This window comes from Chlorocebus sabaeus, chromosome X (assembly GCF_047675955.1).
Source record: "Chlorocebus sabaeus isolate Y175 chromosome X, mChlSab1.0.hap1, whole genome shotgun sequence".
NCBI classification, from domain to species: Eukaryota; Metazoa; Chordata; class Mammalia; order Primates; family Cercopithecidae; genus Chlorocebus; species Chlorocebus sabaeus.
The window spans coordinates 97074142-97092901 of record NC_132933.1 but is presented as its reverse complement, the minus strand read 5'-3'; the positions used below and the strand labels follow the sequence as shown (position 1 = coordinate 97092901).

The 18760-nt window shown below is 40.8% G+C and overlaps 1 protein-coding gene across 3 annotated transcripts in view; it reads left to right on the top strand.

Moving 5' to 3' along the window:
• The first annotated feature begins 4191 nt into the window (after positions 1-4191).
• RRAGB (Ras related GTP binding B) overlaps positions 4192-18760 on the top strand; it is a 41289-nt gene continuing 26720 nt past the window's right edge. The window contains exons 1-5 of one of the 3 annotated variants that reach the window (XM_007991857.3): positions 4192-4877; positions 5790-5823; positions 9683-9782; positions 14796-14879; positions 16790-16856. In XM_007991857.3, coding sequence (XP_007990048.1) covers positions 4786-4877; positions 5790-5823; positions 9683-9782; positions 14796-14879; positions 16790-16856 — 377 coding nt within the window. In that variant the 5' untranslated portion in view covers positions 4192-4785. The remainder of the gene's footprint in view (positions 4878-5789; positions 5824-9682; positions 9783-14795; positions 14880-16789; positions 16857-18760) is intronic. The other 2 variants (XM_007991854.3, XM_007991856.3) reach the window with 2 other exon arrangements.

The window sequence follows — 18760 nt, the reverse complement described above, 5'->3', positions numbered from 1 at the left end:
CCTGAGAACAAGTGCCCAAGGTGGTTGGGGAGCAGCTTGGTTTTATACATTTTAGGGATACAAGAGGCTTCAGTCAAATACATGTAAGAAATACATGGGTTTGGCCCAGAAAGGTGGGACAACTCCAAGTGGGGTAGGAGGGGGGGCTTCCAGCTTATAGGTAGATTGAAAAAATTTCTGGTTGACAATTGGTTGAGTTTAAAGAACTGGGATCAATAGAAAGGAATGTCTGGGTTAAGATAAGAGGTTGTGGAGACTAAAGTTTAATCATGCAGATGAAGCCTGCAGATTCAGAGAGAATAGAATGTAAATGCTTCTTATCAGATCTAAAGGTCTGTGTTGATGTTAAAGCCGGAGAAATACAATGAGGCATGTTCGATCCCTACTTCCTGTCATGGCCAGAAAGTCTCTCAGGTTACATTTTTAAAGAGCGCCCTGGCCGAGGTGAAAGTACATTCAAATGGTTGAGGAACCTTGGTATTTTATTTTTGATTTACAATAGGAATGCATTGCACATTGGCCCTATTCACCATTATTTGGAATCTATACTTATTTGATTTAGTTCCTCAATCTTTTTCCACTACCTTTCTTCCATTCCCCTCCTCCTATCCCTATTCCTCCTTTTTCCTCTTCTCCTTACCCCTCTATTCCTTCCCTCTTTCCCATCTCCCCACTTCTCCCCCTTTTCTTCTTCATCCCTCCCCTCCTCTCCCCTTCTTTATCTGTTCCTTCCTCTTCTTACTTCTTGCCTCTTGGCACTTTGAGGCAACTACCAGCAGTTCCTTATGAAGCTTGTGAGGTAGTGAATGTGGGTAGAGAAATATAGCTGATAAGTTGCTATAGGCCAGATCTTGAAGGTCCTTGTGTTGACACACTTTTTCCTTAAGTTATGGGAGGATTTTAAAGTACAGAAGTAGTCTCCTCTGATTTGTGGTTTAAGAGAGTACTTAAGTTGAGGTTGCAGTGAGCCATGATTGTGCCACTGTACTCCAGCTTGGGTCATAGAGCAAAACCCTGTCTCAAAAACAACAACAACAACTACAACGACGACAATAAGAAATTTTATCACACCTTTAATCCCAGCACCTTGGGAGGCCAAGGCGGGCAGATCCCTTGAGACCAGGAGTTTGAGTCTGGCAACAAAGTGAGACCCCAGTCTCAACAAAAACTAATTAATTAATTAATTAATTAAAATAAAGGATCACTTGAGCAGCTTTTAGGGAGGATGGATGGTTTGAAGGAGGGGGAAAAGGATACTGGCAGCAACAGGGAGACAGTAAATTTTTTTTTTTAACTTGCTTTGTTGCCCAGGTTGGAGTGCAGTGGCACGATCTTGGCTCACTGCAACCTCCGCCTCCTGAGTTCAAGTGATTCTCTTGCCTCAGCCTCCTGAGTAGCTGGGATTATAGGTGCGTGCCACCACACCTAGCTAATTTTTGTATTTTTAGTACAGATGAGGTTTCACTATGTTGGCCAGGCTGGTATTGAACTCCTGACCTCAGGTGATCACCCCACATTGGCTTCCCAAAGTGCTGGGAATACAGGCGTGAGCCACCGTGCCTAGCCGAGACAGTAAATTTTTATAAAAGAGTGGTTTAAGGGGCCAGTTTGGCTGGTGAAGCCTGGGGGCAGTAGGTGTTGGAAGACATATTTAAAAGCTGCCTTTAGAAAGCAAGCACATATTAATTACATCAAATTTTTGGGGGGATGAGATGATTAATGAAGATCAACTCACTCACTCCCAATCCCTTCGGAGCTGCCACTGTGGGAAAATCACTTAGCAGGCTATTGTGGATGTCTAGGCCAGAGATTATGATAGCTGGAATAAAAAGAGCAACAGTAAGAATAAGAGCAGGCAGACAGTAGAAAACAGACTGATCATGACCTGGTCTCATTGACACATATGGAGGACAGTGAATCTAAAGTGACTTCCTGATTTTGGACTCAGGATCTTTCATCAGACAAGGAAAGCCAGATGGAAGCTTGTTTGGGGGTAGTTGGTTGGAAGGAAACAAAAGATTAGCTAGTGATAGAGTGAAGGATCACTAATCCGTGTAGAATAACTTTTTTCTTGAGGCAAGGCAGTTGTGGAGAAAACAAATCACACAGGACCTCAAGTGGAAAGTGTGGGAGCAGACAGTGTAACTGCTCAATGGGTTCACCTTGCCTGCCGCTTAGACAGAGCTGATTATCAAGACAGGGGAATTGCAATGGAGAAAGAGTAATTCATGCAGAGCCACCTGTGGGTGAGACTGCAGTTTTATTATTCAAATCAGTCTCGGGGCATTGAAACTTTTAAGAATAATTTGGTGGGTAGGGGCTTGGGAAGTAGGGAGTGTTGACTGGTTGAGTTGGATATGGAATCATAGGGGGCTCTAAGTGAGTTTTTCTTGCTATCCTCTGTTCCTGGGTGGGTTCACAGAACTGTCTGGGCCAGATTACTGGTCTGAATGCTGTAAGTGAAATGGGGAAAGTTCCCCTATCCTCCTTGCAGGGCATGCCACAGGGGGAATGGCTCGCTTCTTCAGAACCTCTAGGGGGAGTATGCAGACAGGCAGGCTGTGGGGCTCTGACCCCATGGCAACATCTAGGGGTGAAAATAACATTTGGGTGGGAAGGCAGGAGTGCCTATCCTCACCTAGGTCCCTGGGCACAGACTCGAGGGTGGAGCCCTAGCCAGGGACCCGCCTTTCTCTGCCCAGCACTTCCCTACCCTGCTCGTGTATCACAAGCTGGTGCATCAAAATGCAGGGTCTGCAAAATATATCAAACAGTGATCTTAGGTTTTACAACAGTGATGTTATTCCCGGGAGCGATCTGGGGAGGTTCAGACCCTTGCAACTGGAGGCTGCATGGCCCCTAAACTGTAATTTCTAATCTTGTAGTTAATTTGTTAGTCCTGCAAAGGCTGACTGGTTCCCAGGTAAGAAGGTTTTTTTTTGGGGGGGTGGGTGGGAGGAGACGGAAGGGCTATTATTAATTTTGTATCAGAGTTAAACTATAAACTAAATTCCTTCCCAAGGTTAGTTCGGCCTATACACAGGAATGAACAAGGACACCTTAAAGGTTAGATGTAAGATAGAGTCGGTTAGGTCTGATCTCTTTCGCTGTCATAATTTCCTCAGTTACAGTTTTTGCAAAGGCAGTTTCAATAATAGTACCCTTCTCTTCCTTCCTTCCCATTTTTTCTTCTCAAAGTAATATATGTACACAGTTATGTATAAATAATACATGTAGTATATCATATATATTAATTATAAATCATATAATTAACAAACTACACATGTATTAAAAATAGCATCTATAACATATTAAGTATTAATTGATTATATTAAATATAATTGTCATATTATCTTATTATATATCATTTATACATTGTAGAAACATATATAGCACAGAAGGGCTTCAGATAAAAAATAATAGTCCCCTGATATATCACATCCTTAACCCTACCCCACTCTCCAAAAGCAACATCTTTGAACCCCTTTGGGCATTTTTCCTGGTGTGCATACCCCTACCAGTAGTCTTTCTGTTATCAATTCTAGACTTTACTTATTTATAGATGGGGTCTCGCTACGTTGGCCACGTTGGTCTTGAACTCCTGACCTCAAGTGATCCTCCCTCCTCAGCCTCTCAAAGTGCTGGGATTAGAGGCATGACCCACCACCCCCTGCCCTAGACTTTATTTATTGACTTCTTACTATGGTATTTTCTGTACTTCCTGTTTTAAACAAGTGGGAAGATGAATGCGTGTGTTAAAATTCCTGATGAATCCCTGGTTTCAGCAATAACGATAATTTATACAGCACTTGCTATGTGGAAGACAGAGTTCTTAGCGCTTTGGATGTATTAATCATTTAATTACAAACTCGATTGCAAGAATCAATAAAAAGCAGGAAGGCAAAGAATGCTGAGTCTTCCCCGTCAAAAACCATTACCGGTAACCAGCAGTAAAAGAGAGAAGCTCAGAGGCACTGAAATTGCCAGCGGCTCCTTTAATTCTCCATAGCGGATGAGTGGTGCCAGGCCCACCCACACGAAACAGGCTGAAGGCTCCCAGCGCCCTACCCCGCCCGAGGCGCGGAGCCTGAGCCAAGGCCACGTGACGATGACAGACGGCACTCTGGCTTTCCCGGAGCAGTCTCTATGGTATTCTTCCCAGCCCACCCATCCCTTTGGTAGCGTCAGTCACGTGAGAGACTCCGGGTTTACGGCAGATGCCCACGTGATCCTGGCCTGCAGTGGGGTGGCTGCGGTGAGATACCTGGGTTCCTGAAGGGCGAGCGGTTAGGTCGTAACTACCGCCTCCGCTGGCCGACTCTCCGAGCGGCCGGGCTCCGAAGCAACGAGCCAACTCAGGCTTTCACCGCTTAGTGCCTACGGCACGGGTCAGCTCTTTCTGCCTCCTCCGCCTTCGCGGTCCTCACCTCTTTGCGGGTGAAGTTACCTTTGGGTTGCCAGACCTTGGGGCCTGAGGCCCAAACTCGGGACGAACCCCAACCCACCTCTCTTTTCCTGTCATTCTCCAACTCTTACTTTGTACCACGGAATCACTTGGCCTTAGAGCTAGCTAGCTCGGCTGTGCCTTGAGGCCAGGTTTGGGGAGATAAAGGTAACCGTGGGGAAAGTGGCCCCCCAGTGGACAAAGGCGGAGGCAAGAATAGAGCAAGCCTGAGGGCCATAGGGATGAGAATACGCGGTTGAGGGGTGAAAAAGAAAACAAACAACAAAAAACCCTAAAGACTACTGAAGATTTAGAAGGGACTGGAAAGGACTTGTTGCGCAATGGAAGAATCTGACTCTGAGAAAACGATGGAGAAAGAAAATCTGGGGCCGAGAATGGATCCACCACTAGGGGAACCGGAAGGATCGCTTGGGTGGGTGAAGGGTATTATGTCAAACTTGGAAGTGGGGGTGTTCAAATTGAAGAGAGTATTGTGAATTAGAACACTTCTCCCCACCCCCCCCATGATAAATTGCTTTGATTTACCAGTAATGTAATGTTGATTTGTATTATGCTTTGGACGATAGGATAAACTGGAAAGCGAATTGGTGCTAACTGGGCAGAAACAACCCTTGGGAAGGGGCTGATACTCCTGGTGGTGGTGCTGGGGGAGTGTTCTAATTAAAGCAGTTCTGAGTTGCTTTGAATTATCAGTAAAGGAGATTTGCTGTCACCAGGTTGGGGATGGAAAGACTAGGAAGAAGATTTGCATTTCCAGGTCAGAGACCAGTGGCTTGAGGGTGCTTTCTGTGCCAATTTGTACTTGAATTTGAGACTTATGTTATATCTACTTTGTGCCTGTGATGAGTGAAATAGGGCTTGGAAGGACAGCTGAAGGACTAAAAAGATACTTCCAGATTTTAAAATTAGGAGGCTGAATGCTTTTTATAAATAGAGGATATTCAATATTCAGTCCTCAAATAGAGGATATCAATATACTCTATTTTTTAGAAATAGAAGATATTGTTTGATTAAAGCAGCTGCATTGTTTTGATTAATTTAAGATGATGAAAAATTGAATCTTGAATTTTAATGACTGATTTGTATTCCTAAATACATCTTCCTAGGAGTTCTCTCTTGAACTTCTACTTAGGAGATAGGGAGCATACGCACAGTTTTATAATTTAGGAAAATGAGGCCTCTATTCATCTCAGGTCCCACACAGCTGTACTCAGCTGTTGTACTAAACATGCTCTTTTGTACCTCCGTGTTTATTTATATTTCATTAATTTCAATTTCTAAGGGAATTGGATCATAGAAACTGTTTTTTGGTTTATATCTGCAGATGGGTGCTACCAAATACAGCCATGAAGAAAAAGGTAAGACGTGTTAGATACATCAAAACCATGAAGGTAAAGGTAAGAAGTTGATATTCAGGAAGTTTGTGATATATATACACCACCTTTTCTGGACTATTGCAGGAGCCTTCTATGTGGTCTCTCTGACTCTCTTCCCCTTGTATGCTATCTGGTTTAATTTTTCTAATATGAAAATCTGACTGAGTCATCTACATACTTAAGAACCTTTAGTAACTTCTTTAAGCCCGTGGAATAAAATCCAAATGATTTCATGGTCCTTTAAAAATCTGTTCCTGACCAAACCCTCTGCCACACTTACACACCCTTTCGCAGCCATACAGAATTTATTGTTCTCCAGATTTACAAATTAATTTGCACTTTGTGTAAGCCATATACCACACACCATACAGGCCTCTGTCTGCACATTTATTTTTAATCTAACTCAAATGTTACCACTATAAGGTCTTCTGTGAGTTCTTCAGATGGAATTGGACACACCTTCCTTTGTGCTGTCATAGTACTGTGCCCTACGTTGGGATTTAGGCAGAATTGCTAAGAGTGCAGCTCAAGCTAATTTCTTAACCTTTTGGGGCTTCAGTTTCCTAATTTGTAAAATGGTAGTAATAATATTAACTGTATCATAGGATTGTTGTGACGTTTAAGTTAGTAAATGCCTGTAGAACACTTAGATCAGTACCTAACATGATTAGCCTTGGTAAGTCTTTCATAGGCAATTAAAAGAGGTACATTGTATAAATTAATAACTGAAGGAAATGTACCATATTTTGCCTTAGCTTCATCTAATAATTCAGTTCTGTAACTACAGTTTGCTAAGGGAGTGTTCTTGATGAGCCTGTCTGAAGTTGCTTTCATCGAGAATGCCTAAAAATACCAGAAATTTCTACATGATTAAGAACAAAAATTAGTTTGATTTAATCATTCTGCGTTGTATACATGTATCAAAACATCGCGTTGTACCTCCTAAATATATTGTTTTTCAATTAACATTTTAAAGAACAAAAGCAAACTTTTTGTGGCAACTTTAGACTGGCTCAGCAGTGACATTTTCTTAGTGAGATAAAGTTATGTAGCTAAAATTGTTAGATTAAATCAAGCCTGAGTGTAGTATATTTCATCAATACTCCTTATATTTGTAATTAAAATTTTAATAAAATATCTTGGGATCGAAGGTAGAATATAGATTCCCTTCATTTGAAAAGCAAGGTAAGGCTGAGCACGGTGGTTCATGCCTGTAATCCCTGCACTGTGGGAGACTGAGGTGGGCGCATCGCTTGAGGCCAGGAGTTCAAGATCAGCCTGGCCAACATGGCAAAACCCTGTCTGTACTAAATGTACAAAAAAAATTAGCTGGACGTGATGGTGCATGCCTGGAATCCCAGGCATGGGATGGCTGAAGTGGGGTGGCTGAGGCACGAGAATCACTTGAACCTGGGAGGCGGAGGTTGCAGTGAGCCGAGATCATGCCGCTGCACTCCAGCCTGGATGATAGAGCGAGGCTTGGTGGGATTGTAAACTAGTTCAACCATTATGGAAAACAGTATGGCGATTCCTCAAGGATCTAGAACTAGAGGTACCATATGACTCAGCCATCCCATTACTGGGTATATACCCAAAGGATTATAAATCATGCTGCTATAAAGACACATGCACACGTATGTTTATTGTGGCACTATTCACAATAGCAAAGACTTGGAATCAACCCAAATGTCCATCAGTGACAGACTGGATTAAGAAAATGTGGCACATATACACCATGGAATACTATGCAGCCATGAAAAAGGATGAGTTTGTATCCTTTGTAGGGACATGGATGCAGCTGGAAACCATCATTCTTAGCAAACTATCACAAGAACAGAAAACCAAGCACCGCATGTTCTCACTCATAGGTGGGAACTGAACAATGAGATCACTTGGACTTGGGAAGGGGAACATCACACACCGGGGCCTATCATGGGGAGGGGGGAGGGGGGAGGGATTGCATTGGGAGTTATACCTGATGTAAATGACGAATTGATGGGTGCTGACGAGTTGATGGGTGCAGCACACCAACATGGTACAAGTATACATATGTAACAAACCTGCACGCTATGTACATGTACCCTAGAACTTAAAGTATAATAAAAAAAAATAAAAAAAAAATAAAAAGAAAGAAAAGAAAAGCAAGGTAATTGGAACTATATTTCATAAATTCTAGATTTGAAAGGACTCTCAAAAGTCACTTTACTAAATTCCCTTTTAGTATAAGAGTATACAACATCTTTGACAAGTGCTCTCTGTGTGAGATGCTGATATTGACGGGAAGGCTGCTTACCTTCATGAGGCTACCCTTGCCCTTGGACAATTCTCACTGTCAGATACTCTCTTGCTTTATATATTTGTTTTGATAACTTGCTTGTCCTTTTGATGTACATACTTGGAGCATCTGTTATATGTTAGGCACTGGAGGTATGAGGGGACTCTCTCTCCCCTTGCAGAGCTCAGAGTCTTCTGAGAGAGAGGGACAGACCCCCCCCAAATAAGTAACTGCAGTGCATTATAGTCTTTGCAATGAAATAACAGTGCCATGGGAGGACAGAGGTGAGGTAAGACACTTAAGTCAGCCTAGAGCATTGGACTCAGAATATGTTCTTGCAAAAATGATTACTGAACCAAGTCTTGAAGGGTAACTGCAATTTAGCTGAAGGAAGGAGGAGAATGGATAGTTTACTGGCAGATAGTACTGTGTGAAACAATGGCACAGATGCAGGACCTTCCAGAGGGTTGGGAGCAATCAGAGGGACTACCAGCAGTTCAATTAAGTGTGGCTGTAAGCTAAAACTTTCAGGCCAAGAGGGACAGGAGATGAGGGATGAGAAGTAGATAGACTAGATCAAGGAGGGTCTTATATGTAGTCTGAGGACTTCATCCTGCAGGCCATGGGAAGCTTATCAGTGACAGATTGGATTAAGAAAATGTGGCACATATACACCATGGAATACTATGCAGCCATAAAAAAGGATGAGTTTGTGTCCTTTGTAGGGACATGGATGCAGCTGGAAACCATCATTCTTAGCAAACTATCACAAGAACAGAAAACCAAACACCGCATGTTCTCACTCGTAGGTGGGAACTGAACAATGGGATCACTTGGACTCGGGAAGGGGAACATCACACACCGGGGCCTATCATGGGGAGGGGTGAGGGGGGAGGGATTGCATTGGGAGTTATACCTGATGTAAATGACGAGTTGATGGGTGCAGCACACCAACATGGCACAAGTATACATATGTAGCAAACCTGCACGTTGTGCACATGTACCCTACAACTTGAAGTTTAATAATAATAAATAAATTAAAAAAAAAAAAAAAAAAAAAGAAAAGAAAAAGGAGGGATAGTAATAAATGGAACAAGAGCATAGCGGTAAGTGGAAGGGATGAGATCAAAGGCAGAGGTGGAAAGATTGACCTTGAGCAGGAGGAGGAAGAACTTTCAGTTATATTGCAATCCTCTGCTAGGTAATTCAGTTAACAAAACATTGAGTTATGATAGAACAGGGTTTAGTTTCCTCTAAACGTGGTATTTTTCTAATGTGTTTCTGAACATATTAACAGTGCATCTTAATAGCATAGATTCAGTGTAATTCTGTCACCTAAAGGATGTGTGTCCTGTGACAGGTAAGTGTCTGGCTTCTGGAATTCTAAGTATCTCTGCATTCACCCTTGGTTGGGAAGAGTTTAGTTAGTTGTGAGTATCCACAGCAGGTTGTTGGTACTGTCAGTTCAGGAAAATATCAAATCCAGGAGAGAAATAGATCCCTTTAGACTTGATTTGCTCTAGATTGCTAACTTTTTTCCTTTCCTTTTCCCTACTTTGTCCTTAGGTGCTGTTGATGGGTAAAAGTGGATCTGGTAAGACCAGCATGAGGTCTATTATCTTTGCAAATTATATTGCCAGAGACACACGTCGCCTTGGCGCAACAAGTAAGATGTTTTATCTTATTGTAAAGTCAGGTGATCTTAACTCTTAATAATCTGCATAACACACTTGTTTGCAGTAGCTTGGGGATGCAGAAAGGTTGGGGGATTTGTTATGGAGCATGTTTACCCTTTTTGCATTGGTTCTCAAAGAGGTATGGCCTAATTCCAGTTACTGCTGCTTGCTCTCTTCAGGGAGGTTCTTTTCTTTCTAGGTTGTTTATGAAGTGGATTGCCCTTATCCAACTTTTTGTTTATCCTGCTATTTCTTAAACAAGCATTGTTTGTTCGTCTTCTGGGGAGTGTTTTTAACTCTTATACAAAGGAAAATTCATAGGTATTAACAAGCATAACAGTAAAATATCCTAAGATTTTTTAAAGCAGTAGTTATACCTTGTCTTCGTTAAAAGGTAAATTACGGTGGTGGGAAGGAAAGAGGTTAACTTGATCTGTACTCTGCTACTTCTTTTCCTGGATACACATAGATGATCTCATTAGAGTTTTGGTTCTGATTTAGGGAATATATTGTTGCCTTTTATAGTTTGAGTGTTAGTATGTACTAATTGGGCTGCCATGACAGTGAATGTAGGATCCTGGGAGAGCCCTTCTGTCTCTGGGTTGTACTGCCATTTCCTTCTGCAGCATTCAAGCATTTCTGGATTCTGCTTGGTCCTTTATTTTTAGGGACAGGCCACCCACTACCCTATACAGTTCCTGAAGTTTCAAAAACAACAGCATTTTAAAAACACAGTATGTTTCAGACCCTAGGAAATAAAAGAGAAGGAAACTTCATTTCTGTTCTTATGGTGCTTGGAGTGTAAGTGTAGACTCTCATAATTGGGGCAGCTTTGATGACTAGAAAGCTATTTCTTGAATGTATTTTTTGTTGTTATTGTTTAAGATGGAGTCTAGCACTCTCTTGCCTAGTCTGGAGTGCAGTGGTGCAGTCTTACCTCCTGGGTTCAAGTGATTCTTGTGCCTCAGCCTCACGAGTAGCTGGAATTACAGGCACCCACAACCACGCCCAGCTAATTTTATATTTTTACCAGAGACAAGGTTTCACCGTGTTGGCCAGGCTGATCTCTAACTCCTGACCTCAAGTGATCTGCTTGCCTCTGCTTCTCGAAGTGCTGGGATTACAGGTGTGAGCCACCGTGCCTGACCTCTTTCTTTTTTTTTTTTTCTGTTAGCTTGTTCTCTTTCTGTTCTCTTAAGCCTCTACAAAAATTTGAGGATAGTCATTGTCTCAGTTTGTCCAAGCCATCTCTTGCCTCACAAATCTTTTTTTATTTTTTTCTTTTTGGAGACAGAGTCTTGCTCTATCATCCAGGCTGGAGTGCAGTGGCATGATCTCAGCTCACTGCAACCTCCTTCTCCTGGTTCAAGGGATTCTCCTGAATCAGCCTCCCAAGTAGCTGGGACTACAGGTGTGTACCACCACATCCAGCTAATTTTTTTTATTTCTAGTAGAGATGGGGTTTCACCATGTTGGCCAAGCTAGTCTCGAACTCCTGACCTCAGGTGATCCTCCCGCCTTGGCCTCCCAAAGTGCTGGGACTACAGGTGTGAGCCACCATGCCCGGCCATCTTGCTTCACAAATCATGTCTTCCTTAAGTTAAAAATGTCCAGCTCTTCCATCTATTTCTCATTTGACATATTTTGAAACATTTTTAAGGACTTGTTCAAACTTGTCTACATTTTTCTTATGGTACTGAGACTTGGATGCAGGTGGAGTCTGATCAGGGCAGAGTGGGCCTATCACATGTGTTATTCTGGACATTACATTGCTGTTAGCACAGTCTAACATGTGTCCTCCTTTTCTGGAGTAAGTTTTGTTATGAGGAGTCTTACCAAAAAACCCTTTCAAATATATTCAAATTCCCTTTCAAATATGTTGTTTTTAAAACACATACCCTTCTGGCTTTTGGGCAATTAATATTTTAAACCAAAGAATAAATGCTTGCTTCTATTAAATTATTTAGTTTTGTTTGTTTTAGCCCATGATATGTTCCTGTACCCTTTGTTTGTTAACTGTGAAATTCAGAACAAGTCCAATCCCTTTTTTCTCATCCATAAAAAGAGGGATTGGATCCTGTTTTCATTTTAGCTACTTATTCTCTTATCTGATATATTAGCTATATTTCCTAACTCCATGGAGTTTGTACATTTGATGAATATCTCATCTAGTTTTCATCTAAGTCATTGGTCAAAAGTTTTGGTCAGGATAATGTCCCATGGCCTGTCATGCCTCTAATTGACATCTGTAGCTCTGGCCTCTGGAAAGTCTACCTGTCCAAACTTCTCTCTGTCTTGATTTGATAGATTAAAACTTTTTTTTTTCCTTTCAAGTTAAATATTTGGGCCTAATTACCCTTATGGTTTCAGTAGATTAGAGGAAGCTAATGGTTACTGAACAACTGTTATTTGTCAGGCTTTTGTGTACTGTTTTATTTACTTAAGTTCTCATCTTAACTTCATTTTTATAGGGAATAAAGGAGGAGGTACAACTTAGAAGTTAATATCACTAAGCTAGGAAGTATCAGAGCTGGAATGTCAATCTATGCTCTTCCCTTATTCCTTATGCCACATTCTATCTAGCTTACCCTCTCCTAACAATTCCTGGCAGACGTATTTTTATTTCTGTTTTAAATTCTGCACACTTTGTTGAAGCACCTTTTTCTAGTCCAGTTGCTGTTGCTGTTTTTATATAGCTGATCAGAGTTGACTTATTACCCCGAATCCAGAGAACAGTCTTGCAACCAACATTTCAGAGCTATTCAAACTGCTTGAAATAGTTTTGATATAACCTAGCAGCCTTATTGTGAACAGAATGTTGCGAATTATATGAACCCTATACATTAAGGCAAACCATTTATTTAGCAAGTGCTTTTCTGGAACTTTTTATGTAGGAGGCACAGAGAACAGGACAGAGCTCTTGTCCTTAAGAATATCTCAAGCAGGACCTTTATTACTAATACTTTGTTAGTAATCACTGTATCTCCTTACAGGTAGTGAAAGTATACTTTAAAATACTATGCTTTAGGATATCATCATTAGCTAGTTTGTCATTGCTAAAGAAATACCTGGGTTCTACTGCTAAACTTATAGACAAGTTCAAAATACATATATAGTGCATTACTTTTTACTTGATAATCCTCTTTATGTAGTTGCTGATTTTCTTTAAAAGTAGTAAGAGTACTTTTAAAATATTACATTGATTTTAATGTTTTAGTGTTTTTCTGGTTTCTTATTGCTGAAAATAGTCCAGTTTTATTTTGTTAAACTTAGAGCCTACTGTGTTTTGAAATTTGAAGTAAGAGTACATGATGGTGATATTATTAATTTATTAGGGGGCTGCTAAAATGTGTTTGTTGGAACAGTAAACTTGTCAATAAAAATGATTATGAAGTATTTTAGTCTCAAACACTGTTGACGGCTCCAAGATTTCCTACCTTCTCAAAATTCTCTGTTCCCTTGGCTTTTATTTAATGCTCTGTTACCCTGGTTTTCTTCCATTATCTTTAACCATCCCATCTCTCTTTAAAAAAAATCTTTATCATAGTATTTTCTTCTTTCTGCCCCGTAAGTGTGTGTCATTCCCCAAAGCTCTGTTCTTGGTTCTTTTTAGTTGTTCTTGTGATAATAGGGTTTTTAGTTGTTCTTGTGATAATAGGGTAGGAAGACTAGGAGAGCCAGAAAGCCATATATGGAAGACATGAGACTAAAGAGGGAAGCAGGAAGTGGGTGGTTAGATCATAAAATGTCTTGTAAGCCAAGTTAGGTAGTAGGACCTGAGGGTAGAGAGAGTTTTAAACAGAAGAGCGATATTTTACAGGTCCCGGGGATTAGGGAAAATGTTAAAAAAAAAAAAAAAAAAAGCAACATGAGCAGATTTATATTTTATATTTTTAATTTTCAGTTTTAATTACAAAAGTAGTACTTGTGAAAAATTCAAACATTACAGACGTGTAAAAAGCCTCTTTTCTCCCTCTCAGGCCTGCTTCCTAGGGACAACCACAATTAGTAGTTTTGAGGTTATCCTTCCGGCCCTTTCTTTTCTGCGTGTATACAATTGTGCATATGCAGAGAGACATGGTTTTTTTCTGTTTAAAGAAGAATGAAAATCTGCATTTTGGAGAGAGATCACTCTATCTGTAATATGGAGGATAGATTGGAGGGAGGCAAGGTTAGAAAGAGGTTGATAAGTTAGGAATCTATTTTAGTAGACCAGGTGAGAGATGATGGGGGCTTAGTTTGGGCTAGGGTGATGGTAGTGGATATGGCGAGAAGCAAATGGATTTGAGATCTATTTAAGAGATAGAGTCAGCCAGACTTCCTGGTAGATTTAGGGAGAATGATGAGGAAAAAAGCAGACTGAAGGATGAAACTGAGGTTTTGGCTTAGGCAACTGGTTGAATTCACTGAGAGAGAGAAGACTGAAAGAGGAATAGATTTGTAGGAAGAAAGGGGAGATGATGAGCTACATATACTTGGATACATTGAGTTTGGGATACTTGTGGTTTATTCAAATGGAGATTTGTAATATATGTCAGAAAGGTAGGAGAGAAATCTGTCCTAGAGATACCTGTTTCTGAGTCATCAGTGTCCAAATGGCAAATAAAATAATACGAATAGACTAGCTTGCCTTGGGGAAGGTGGCCAAGGATGGAGTCCTGAAGAACTTCCAACATTTAAGGGACAGAAAGAAGAATAGGAATTGTAAGGGAGGATCTGCCAGAGAAGTCGTAGATATGATATCAGAGACCAAGAGAAGAGAATTTTTTGAGAAGAGAGTAGTCAACAGTGTCATGCTGCAGAAAGTAAGACAAGGACTAAAAGGTCCATTGGATTTGGTTATGGGGCCATTGGTCACTTGATGAGAATAATTTCTATGATATGGGAGTAGAAACTTGATTTCTATCCCATGTGCCCCATGTCTAAACAGTCACTGAATCCTGTCACTTCTTTTGTTATTGTCTTTCCCTTTCTCAGTAGCACTTCTTTCCATTTTTTTTTAGTACTAGACCGTATACATAGTCTTCAAATTAATAGCAGTTTGAGCACCTACTCTCTCGTAGACTCTGTTGGAAATACAAAGACATGTAAGATATGATTCCTTTTCCAAGGAGGGGGAAGTAAAGGGGAGAAGGGAAGTAGTTTGAGCACCTACTACGTGCCAGGCACTTTATGTATGATAATTCATTGAATCCTCATGGTAATCCTGTGAGGTCAATGCTATGCCCCGCCCCCCCCCCACTTTCTTTTTTAATAGAAGAGGAAACTAATACTCAGAGCTTAAGTGACTTGCCCAAGGTCACACAGAGAGGTAGAGCCATGATATTTGAGTGAAGATTTGTTCGACTCCAAAGCCCGTGCTTTTTAAAATAATGCTCTGCTGCTTACAATGTAGTTTATAAGAAGATAAAATTGCACAAAAGTTAGATAGCAGTCAATTTAAGCAACAGCTTTGAGATAGTCATAGGGGAAATATCACTGTGTGATTGATTATCACAAATTGTATAGATTATAATTCCTAGACTTTGATAAATTTTCAGGATAAAATCTTTCATTATTACTCCTTGGGATTTTTAGTGCCTGGCAGAGAGTAGATGCTTAATAAATGTTTGAATGAATTCAGAGGGAGAGATGACGGTAAGTGGGGGTAGCCAGGCAGGGCTTTTAGAGGAGGTGGGATTTAGGCTGGCTCTTAAAAGATGAATATAGTTTGAAAGAAAGATGGGGAGGGCTTTCCAGGCAGATGAACAGAGTAGGTGAAGAATAGAGGGGAGGGAAGTGTAACTCAGAGGTCGCAAACAGGCAGCCTGTATCCTGGATAAGACCTGTAGATGTGTTTTGTTTGGCCCATGTGATGTTTTCTAAAAATGAGAATTAGTTATCAACATGTAAAAGTTTTCATAAAAATATGGATTTCCCACTACTGCTGAAAAACTTAAAGGTCTGGTAACCCAGAACCCCCATTCCTGCATGGCAAAGCAACCAGAGCTGAGTAACTGATGCTCACTCTACTGTCCCATTGGGTAGATGTTTACCCTCCATTTGTGGCCAACTTTGCTCATAGACGTTTACTGCCCTGGCCCCTGTTAGCAAGTTTGCGACCCCTGGTGTAAAGTATTTTGGGGGTTGGGGAGGTAGTGGGGTTTGGGAGGACTGTGAATAAACCAAATTGGGCTGGAGTGAAAGGCTTTATTAATGTGGATCATTGGGGACTGTATAGGTAGACTGGAAGCCAAATTGTGAAGGACCTTGAATGCCTCCCCATAGGCATGGAGGAGCCATTGAAAGTGTTTTGAATGGGGAGTGACATGTTCAAAGTAGTGTTAAGAAGATGAGCTTGACAGTAGCCTGTAGGATGAAGTAAAAGTGAGTAAGGCTTTTTGGTGGGGAGGTCAGTTATGGAGCTATTGTAGTAGTGTAGACATGAGATGATAAGGGGCTTCCTTAGTGTTTGTGGTGGGTTATAAAATAAGGAATGGAATTAAGAGAGATTACAAAGGACTAGCAATGTATTGAATGTGGATAGAAGAGTCAAAAGTGGGAAAAAGTTAGGGTCATTAACTGGAAAGGAAATCAATAACAGGAGTTCATTTGGTTATGTGTTATGTTTGTTTTTTGTTACTTTTTTTTTTAATGTGTGTGTGTGTGTGAGGTTGGTGGGGGCAGGTGGGACAGGGAAGACTGATTAAATGGTATATATCTATTACATGTTGAAATTTTAACATAAGTATTGTAATTGGAGATTGTTTCTGCTCTAAGTATTAAACTACTAAAAAGTAAAATGACTTACATGAGAGCCAATTCTGTAGCTCAGGGTAGTTTAGGTGCCCACCTTGCCACTAAACCACACTAACTCAGCTGAAAATCACCTTCTTGTTGTGGCTTTGAGCATTTCACTCCACTTTGGTCCTTCTAAATTTCATGGGTTAGTGCTTTGCTTATTTTGAATTTCACTTCACCTGCTATAATTACTAGATCTGTCATATTTGTCTTCCAGTTGATGTAGAACATTCTCATGTTCGATTTCTGGGAAACCTGGTATTGAACCTGTGGGATTGTGGTGGGTAAGTACCATCTGCTTACTTGTTTGTGAAGTTGATGTCAGTAATCATGGCATCTAGCATATCAGCATGGTGAATACACCTAGACTAACTATGATTTGTAATAGATTAGATAGAAATTAGTTCAAAATTGACACTTGAGTCAATAAACATCTCTGACTTTTATGGAATTGTGAAAATGCCCTCTGTATGTGACATGTTTAAATAGCACTAATCCAAGCTCTATCTAGGTATCTGTAGTTTGGGATAGATTATTCCCTTTTGTGGAGGAATAAATTAGGTTTCTGTCTCAGGCATCCTGACACCAGTGCTGAGCTCTTAGCTGTCACACCATACTACTTTGTTCTTAGTAATAAAACATCAATAATTTTCTCCAGGCAGTCTCAATACTGTAGATCAGACACTGAGCACACATTCTCTAGCTAAGTGACCTACTTTTTGGAAGAGTAGGAGTTACCTCTTCCTCTTATGAGCAAAGTATTCACCACATATTCCATCACAAATGTACACACACTATGGATGTATGCTGATGTTGCTCCCTACCCTATGGCCATTGCATCTCTGTGCTGAAGGAGCAGTGTGCATTGCACAGTGGATAGGAGCATAGGTTTTGGAGTCAGATTGGGGTTTGCACCTCAGCTCTATTAACTGTGTTATCTTGGGTAAATCATTTAAACTCTCTGAGCCACAGTTTCTTCATCTGTACAGTAGTGAAGGCAATGGTACCAGCTCATAGGGTTGTTTTGATGATTAAGATAATTTATACAAAGTTGCATAGCAGAGTGCCTCACAAAACGCATAGATATTGTTAGCTCAGTGTATCCCAGCTTTTAGCATAGAGCCAGCCATAGAGTGGGTGCTCAGTGAATATGTGTTGAAAGAATAATGCAATAGCTAAATACTCTATAAGAAAATGACTCCATTCCTGATAGCAGATGGATCACTTAACATCCTAGCACCTATCTCCATACAAATCCTTCCTCATTATCATTGGTTCTAATTTTCGAATCCGTGTTAAGACATTAGTCCCAAGTCCCTTGCTTTTAGGCACTAAGATGTGGTGATCTTCGTTTTTACAGATAAGGCAGCTGAGGCCTGGGGAGATTATGATTCTGCTGAGTTCACACAGCTAATTAATAGCAAAGTGCAGGATAAGAACCTAGGTTCCTGATTTTTTTCTCCTACTACCGGATGCTACTGTTTTCTGCTGGCCAAGTGGTAATTGAGAGCTTCCTGGAAAGCAGCACTTAGCCTAAGGAGCAGAGAGCAACATCTACAAAAAAATACAAAAAAACTAGCCGGGGGAGGTGGCGGGCGCCTGTAGTCCCAGTTACTCGGGAGGCTGAGGCAGAAGAATGGCGTAAACCCGGGAGGTGGAGCTTGCAGTGAGCTGAGATCCAGCCACTGCACTCCAGCCTGGGTGACAGAGCGAGACACCGTCTCAAAAAAAAAAAAAAAAACAAACAAACAAACAAAAAAAACAGTTACCATTGGAGTCATTTTAATGTAGTTTAGAATATTTGACTGTTGAGTTATTCATTCAGCAAATTTTCATTGAGTACTTAACACTATTAGAAGCTGGGAAACAATGAAGAATAGTAACATACATGGAACTTGCTGTCTAGGGAAGTGAATGGTATTAATGAAAAACTCTCACAAACAAGTGTAATAACTTGTGGTAAGTGTTAGAAGTAAGAGGAATATATTGATATAAGAGCCTATGCTTAGTGGATTGACCTGTCAGGAGGCCATGGGCAGTTTCTGTGAGGAAATATGGATTGAACTGAAATCTAAAGAGACAAGCAGGGGTTAACTAGATGAAGAGGTGGGGGGTAGCATCTGAGACAGAGTGAACAGCATGTGTAAAGGCTACATAGTGGATAAACCATGTGTCACTTGAGGAATTG